Source organism: Eubalaena glacialis, chromosome 11 (assembly GCF_028564815.1).
Source record: "Eubalaena glacialis isolate mEubGla1 chromosome 11, mEubGla1.1.hap2.+ XY, whole genome shotgun sequence".
NCBI lineage: Eukaryota > Metazoa > Chordata > Mammalia > Artiodactyla > Balaenidae > Eubalaena > Eubalaena glacialis.
The window spans coordinates 60,383,042-60,390,605 of NC_083726.1; the positions used below are offsets into that span (position 1 = coordinate 60,383,042).

A 7,564-nucleotide genomic window follows, 5' to 3' on the forward strand; every position below is an offset into this window, starting at 1 on the left:
GGTAGGACTGCTGACTCAGGATCTGAGCCTCTAGATGGCTCTGGTACTTCGTGAAATGCCAGTTCTTTGCAGCTTCCCTTAAGGATTCCCCCAGAATAAGAGGTGGTCTGGAGGGCATCAGTTATATGGGAGGTCTGAGACCAGATTACTCTGTCCTGAGACTCCTGCTGCAACTGACCTTCTGAAAAAGTCTATAAATAGGCAAGGGAGTGGGTACTAGGTCCTGGCTTGTAGAATGTGCTACTATAGTTAGCAGGGACACTGTGTCCAAGAGGCCTTCTTGCACCTTCACTCCCCTAGGGAAGGAAGCCATGACTTTCTACTACTCTACTATATCTACATTATTCCCCTGAGAAGCAATATATAAAAGCCAAATTCATACTGTCACAATTAATTTATTGAAATTTTATAAAAACTCAGGCCAAGTGGAAGAATAAGGTACAACCCAAGAGTATAACTGTTCAGTGCTCTTTTGCTCCTTGCCTCCTGTGGCAATGATGGGGAGAAAGCCCCTTGCTCTCCACTAGCCAGGCAGCATGGAACTATTCTTAAAGTGAGGTCATACGGATTTCAAGCTGGGGCCAGATCTCGGGCATCTCCTGAGGGGCTGAGGGCATTAAAAATAGTAAACCTCCCTCCTCATCCCCTGCCACAAGCAAATATCCCTTTATTTATTCAGGGTTCTTATCCTGCCCCTTCCCCAAGAGCAGGCAAAGTTATTGACTACCCAGTAGCTGTGTGTCAGAGAAAGGAGTTCAATTTATTCAATCCTAAGAAAAGTTGCTGTCTTCCCCTGGTCAGACACTAAGGCACCTTGACAAGAGCTCAGAGACAACCATACAGTCCTGATTATAATTCAGTGTGAGAAGGTTGCAGGCATCAGGCATATGGGCTCTCAAGATGAGCCTGACCCTTTCCTAAGCATGTCTCCTTTCCATACCTCCCTGCCTTTTCTTTCCCCCAGCATTTCCAGCCAGCTTAGAGCCCAATTTGAGTGGGAGAACAGTATTATGAACATAGACTCTTCTCTCAGATTGGAGCAGGAGCCAAATGAAATAAGAGAATTGGGTGAGGAGGGAGAGGAGAGGTGAGGCTAGGGAACAATCCTTTGCCTCAAGTTTGGTGCACCTCATGGAACATCAGTTCACGGGGGATGGCTGTTTCTGGACCAAACTTGGTTGCTGCCCGGCGCTCGAAGGCAGTGACATTCTGTTTGACAACCTCATCAAAAAACATGGTGGCCAGCTGGGAGTGCAGCAGAGAACGAAATTCAAAGGAAATCTGGGAATGGGTAAGAAACAGAAACTCTTCAAGACCATGTTGGATAGTCCCTGGCCAAATGCAAGGATACTATTCAGTGCCTTTTCCTCCCGCTCCAGTTCATTAGATCCCCTCAAAGGCCCTGGGACTGAGTATAAAGTACAAGTTTGATACAAGCTCAGACCTGTGAAGAGTGTCATTGACTTGTGAAATAACTGTCACAGTACCTCAGCTCAGCCCCCCACAAGGTAGCCCTGTGCTATACAGCCTCCTGACTCACCCAGAAGTCCACAGTGCAAGTTCGGGGATAGGCAGGAATACCAGGACGGAACCGCCAAATGGTCTCTAAGTGGTTGAAGAGCTTGCCGTCGGTGCAAACAGCCTAGAATAGGACAATCAGGTAGTTAAACAATATTACGACGGAATTAAACCTGTATCAGGTATAGGAGGCTATAAGAAGGAATTGAAAGCCATTTTCCTCTCCTAATATTTTATTAGGGAAATATTTGGCACGTGGAGGTAAAAAATCATTACAAGGAAAGCCACAATAGCCTTTAAACGTAAAAATGCCAGAGAACATAAAAAACTTCCTGATTAATCCCTCCCAGACAGACCTCACCTTGACCATGTGAGGTTTGACCATGGAAACAGAAGAAGTATAACGTTCCATAACAGGTGGAAAGCCAACCTCCAACTGGGCCTTCAGGTGCCCTTTGCGGCTGTATACCACTAAAGACTTCTTACACCAGGGCACAAACTCACGATACTCCTGGACATTGGCTACGACCTCGTACATCTCCTGCATTGAGTACCTAGGGGAAGGAATCAGAGAGAGGCCAAGGAACTGCCAGATGGGTGACGTTCCTCCTTGCCCTAGGCACCCTCCCCCCATGCCCACTAATCATGCACCTTCAGGAACTAGAGATGCCAAATAAGCCTGGATGAATGACTTTGCAAAAGCAAATGTGTAAATTTCCATGACGTTAATGTTACCTTAAGTTTTGCAGTTTACAGAGTGCTTTTACATTTACTATTTTGATGCTAAGACCATCTAGGGAGAACAGAGGTTGTCGATTTTACTAATGATTCACAAAAGGACTCAAATCCCAGCTCTACGACTTTTTGACAGTGTGGCCCTAGCTAAATTATTACTGTCTCCGTATCTCCTCTGTGAATCATAGGTAATAGTAGTAATTGATTCATAAGTTTGTTGAAAGGATCAAATGAGAAAATCTATGGTAAAACACCTAAGCAGCCTAACTGCTAGCAGTAGTAAGTGCTCAGTAAGTATTAACTCATATTGTGCTCAGAATACCTGAAGTCAGGTCAGCAGAGAAATAATATCCTGTTGTCTTATGTTATTGTCCAACTCTAGTCACGTTTCACAATGCACATGCATAGCAACCAGGAAGGGGGGAATTAAGGTTGGAAGGCTGGCAGAGGAGGATAAAGGATCAGTAATATAGCTGGGAAGCATGGGACAGCCAGGGATGAATCTTGCCCACTACGGCTACCCTTACGTTCCAGCCTGTACATGCTTTTTGTTTGGCGGGAAAGTGAATGTGGAGGGCTGCTGGACAGGAGGGGATGCTCACCCCATGATCCTACGCTCGGAGTAAGCCTTTCGCTTGTTGGTGAAGGGGGCAGCAAAGCCCATGAAGGAACGGCTGGGCGGTAAGCCAGCCTCAGCCGCCAAGACCTGGGCAGCCCGGGGCAAGAAGAGGCTGCAGGAGATCAGAAATCTAAGGCCAAAAGGAAAGGAGAAACACGTTACGATTCTTTCCTTGTGTTCCTCAACCATTCCCAGGTGAAGGGGAAGAGGGGCGCATCCCAGAGGAAGGTCGTCCAAACAAGCTTTCCGCCTAGCACCTGCTGCAGCCCGCCAGGCTCCCTTGGCCAGGCAGTCACGAGTGCGAAAGGTCGAGGGCGGCGGAGGACAGTGACGGGGGAGGAGTTGGGGAAAAGCGGGATGCGTGCGAAGCGCCAGGTGCCTTTGACTGGAGGCTACCCTACTGCTGAAAGCGAGGACTCTCAGGAAGCATCACAGTCCCCGGGGCCCCGCCAAGCCCGCTGTTGCCAGGGCACCCGCGAGGGGCAAGAAGTGGTTGGGCACCCACCTCGAGGACTTTGCCTTGCGAATAACTTGCAAAAGCATTCCCTAAAGCTCTACATTAGACCCCAAGGTACGACCGCAGCCGCCCTCCCGCCGTGCCTGCAGCCAGAGCTGCAACTTCGGGGTCCTGGGCGACCCCTTTAGCTCCAGCCCCGACGCCCGCACCTCCCTCTCACCTCATTGGTCCCGGCGGTCGCGGAGGGACCAGGGGCGGGGCCGGGAGCAGCGAGAGGCCGCTGCAGCCCCTGGCCGCCGCGCGCGTCCCGGCCGGGAGTCGCCGCGTGCCTGCTGAGGCCATGCGCGCTACCCTGCCTTGCCCTCTCGGCTCTGATACCAGCTGCGCACTCCTCACTCCAGAGGAAGAGCGGAGGTTTGCGGCAGCCGGGCGGGTTCAGGGCCCCCGAGCGCAGGGGCGGCGCGGGGCAGTAGCTCCTCTCCCCCTGTTCCTGCCCTGGCGGCCGGGTTGCCTAGAACTGAAGCCGCTACCGCTGCTCCCGCAGCTCCCAGTACCCCCACGTCACGCCGTTGCCATGGCTCGGGACCGGGAGAGGGGGGAAGGAAGGGGACCACGCGGCCTGTCGGGAGATGTAGTTTCACACCTCTGGCGAGAAAGGGCGCTGGAGGGGGTGTTTGAGAAGCTGCAGAGATGGCCCCGTGGAGCGAGCTCACCAGGCAAGCTACTTGCCGAGTCTGTGGTCACGGACCTGGTACATACGCACAGAAGCGACTTCTTGGGCACGTCAACAGCATATGCCGTTGGTCTTCTGAACGTCTCTCTTAGAGACTTACTATATTCTGCCTTGTTTATAGTTAGAAGTTCCATTCATCTTTGTAGCACATAGTACCTAGTGCTGTGCTTTGCATCTTTGAGAAAGGAAATTAATGTTCCAAGATCTGGACTAAGACTTTGCATAGTTTTCCCTTTTAATATTTATAGAAAGAAGTCGGGGTGAGAAGAACCAGACTTACTTTTGCGGTAGAGAACCATCTTTGCCTGGAAAAGTGTACACTTGATAGAGGTGAGACCTCATGGGCAGGAACCCAGGCAAGGAAATGTCACTACACTGCTTTCAATCATGATACAAGGAGAAAAAAAGTGCCCTTGATAAAAGTGGGGAGAACAGAAGAAAGAGAGAGAGAGGAGAGAGAAATCAGCAATCAGAGACTGGATCTAGGTGGGTGCAAGAGCTCTTGAAATTCTCCCACAGTGGAGTAGAGGAAGGACATTTTAAGAATGGTGGTGTCTGCTGTTGCATTTAAAGATGTTTTTGTTATCACAGTGCAAGCCCCTCCTCTGCTTTAGTCTTTAGAGCATAAGTCTTCAGTCATGCTCTCCACATTCAGGAAAGTTTTATCTGAGTAGTGTTGTGGGGGTTGGGGTGGGAGGATGAAATAATTAAAGACTGTTTTGCCTTTAGGGTCTAATTGGTAGGCAAGAGAGACATCTTGTCCAGAAACAGGGGCCTGAAAACAGATGTAAACCTTCCAACTCTCCCCACTCCTTGAGATTGGCATTCATTTGGGGAATTCCACTGGATATGGATTGATTTTTAAAGTTTGAGCCCATTTTGGGACTTCCCTGGTGGTCCAGTAGGTAAGACTCAGCTGCGCTCCTAATGCAGGGGGCCCGGGTTCAATCCCTGGTCAGGGAACTAGGTCCCGCATGCATGCTGCTGCTAAGAGTCCGCATGCTGCAACTAAGAAGTCTGCATGCTGCAGCTAAGACCCGGCACAGCCAAAATAAACAAACAAATAAATAAATAAAGTTTGAGCCCATTTTATCTGGATTTCAAGGAGCAGGAGCCCTCCCTTGAACTCTGGTTTACATTTGGCATTTTGTAAGGAAGGCATTTCAATCCTTACGTTAAATTATTTATACCTGAAGTCCCAAATTGGGGAATGATCTCACTTCTTTTTCTCTTTTAACATTTCTTCTTTTTCCCTCAGAACCCTCCCCCCAACAAGATACAGTATCTTCTTCCAGTTCAAAGATGATAATTGGGAGCCACTCTCAGAAGGGCATATGATCTTGAGGGACAGATTTACTCTTTCCAACCCCACTCTCTTGTCCAGCCCCTCTGACCAAGTGCTTACACATGTGAGACAGCTGCTTAGAGTGAGGAGTAAGGATCTGACCGGCTAAAAGACAGAAATTAACTGGGATACATAACTAAACTGTGACCTCATTAACACTATGCCTTAACTGAGTTAACTGCTGCAGAATCTCCAAGGTACAATAGGCCTGCCAAGCCAGTTTGCTTGTTGTCCCCCCTACTAATTAGATTAGGTAATTATTGCCATTTAAGCTTTTCCTAGTTCATTCCCTGTACTTGAAACAACCAATTTCCTGCCATTTCCCTGTCATTCTACATCGATAACTTTCTTCAAGTACTGACTCAAAACACACCTCCTCCAGGAAGACCCTCTTGACTGAACCCATCTCTCTACATTATTCTGAACACATAATGCCGCATAAAGTAGCATGAATCCTATATTCTCTAGTTGTTTCATGTGCATGTGTATGTTCTCCTAGGTTATAAACTCCACAAAAGTAGACACTATTACTTTTTTTTAACCTACCATTATATATATATATATATATATTTTTTTTTTCTTTTTCTTTTTTTTGGCTGCACGTCGTGGCTTGTGGGCTCTTAGTTCCCGCCCTTGGCAGTGAAAGCAGAGTCCCAACCACTGGACCACCAGGGAATTCCCGACACCATTACTTCTAAGTTTCTACCTCCAAACTAGTTAGTATAGGGCTGAATACAATGGTGAATCCTCAGTAGACATTTGTTAGAAGAATGAAAACTGAGGCTTAAAGACAGGCAGGCATCTGCCTAGAGTTATCCAAATATGAATTCAGTAGTGGAATCCAGAAGGACTATTTGCATAAGAGGGCTTTGCCACCACTTCCGGCCTCCTCCTCCCCCACACTGTGCATCTCCCTGAGCCCTGGAAGTAACTGTGTTACCTATATCATATCCCTTTTTTCCCTCCTGGGAAATCCTCTTTCTGTGCTCTGAATGATATTAAAAATAACTGTTCTAGCCCTTCTTCCTCCTTCCAGCTGCCCAGAGAACCCGGCTGGCAAACTTCCTTGTTCACCTCCACTCAGGAGCCAGAACCAGGCACGTGACCCCAGCTCAACCCCTGACTCCAATTCCTCAGGTTACCAAAAGCTATTTCGGGCATTGGAGGCCATGTAGTCCCCTCCTCCCCATCCTCTGGGCCATATACTAGCTTAGCCCTTCCTGGAAGGTCCATCATACCCAATAGCCAAGTCAGCATATCCCAACACCCATATCCATCAGATCCCTGACTACCTTCAGTTTCTACTTCTTCAGCCTCATCTTCATCATCATCATCAAATATTGTGTCTGTTCCCATGTACTGCTCTGCTAGAGCATCCTTTTTTTTTTTTTTTCCCATAGAAAACAAAACCAGTAGGGGGCTTCCCTGGTGTTGCAGTGGTTAAGAATCCGCCTGCCAATGCAAGAGACATGGACGGGTTCGAGCCCTGGTACTGGAAGATCCCACATGCCGCGGAGCAACTAAGCCCGTGGGCCACAACTGCTGAAGCCTGCGCGCCTAGAGCCCGTGCTCCGCAACAAGAGAAGCCACTGAGATGAAAAGCCCGCGCACCTCAACGAAGAGTAGTCCCCGCTCTCCACAACTAGAGAAAAGCCGGCGCTCAGCAATGAAGACCCAACGCAGCCAAAAATAAATAAGTGTATTAAAAAAATCCAAAAATCAAAAAACCAATATACAGTCCTGTGTTGGAGGACTCTGCCTAACAAGGAGCTTAAAATCCCTTCTGGAACATTGGACTCCTGTATGTCAAAGATGTAAGGTGAAATGAACAACAAAGATGTGCAATTTAAACCTGATTGTGACTACAACACAGAGAATATAGCCAGTATTTTATAATAACTATAAATGAAGTATAACCTTTAAAAATGTGAATCACTATGTTGTACATCTGTAACGTATAATATTGTACATCAACTATATCTCAATTAAAAAAAGTTAAAAAACAAAACCCCAAAACAGCAACCTGATTGTGATAGTGTAAACTAAGTATGGAAGTGATAAGGAGACCTAACAAAAGGGAAAGAACCTGTTAACCAGGGAAGACTTCCTGGAAGAGGTAAGTTTTCAGTAAAACTGTGAATTTTATTTTCAAAATGG

General features: G+C 47.6%; 1 protein-coding gene and 1 non-coding gene across 3 annotated transcripts; one reads left to right on the forward strand and one right to left on the reverse strand.

Annotated features, from left to right (window-relative positions):
* Positions 1–388: 388 nt before the first annotated feature.
* Positions 389–3,871, reverse strand: COQ10A (coenzyme Q10A). Of its 2 annotated transcripts, none has more exons than XM_061206527.1 (5): positions 3,550–3,871; positions 2,856–3,002; positions 1,949–2,072; positions 1,541–1,642; positions 389–1,281 (listed from the first exon to the last, which is right to left on the reverse strand). In XM_061206527.1, exons 1-5 carry the CDS (start codon positions 3,669–3,671, stop codon positions 1,114–1,116), a joined length of 663 nt encoding a protein of 220 aa, XP_061062510.1. In that variant the 5' UTR covers positions 3,672–3,871; the 3' UTR covers positions 389–1,113. The 2 variants fall into 2 exon arrangements, with proteins under 2 accessions (XP_061062510.1, XP_061062509.1); XM_061206526.1 differs by having other exon boundaries at positions 1,880–2,072.
* A 1,078-nt stretch (positions 3,872–4,949) lies between these two features.
* Positions 4,950–5,025, forward strand: TRNAR-CCU (transfer RNA arginine (anticodon CCU)). The gene has a single exon. It is a non-coding gene; the product is annotated as a tRNA-Arg (tRNA).
* The last annotated feature ends 2,539 nt before the right edge of the window (positions 5,026–7,564 follow it).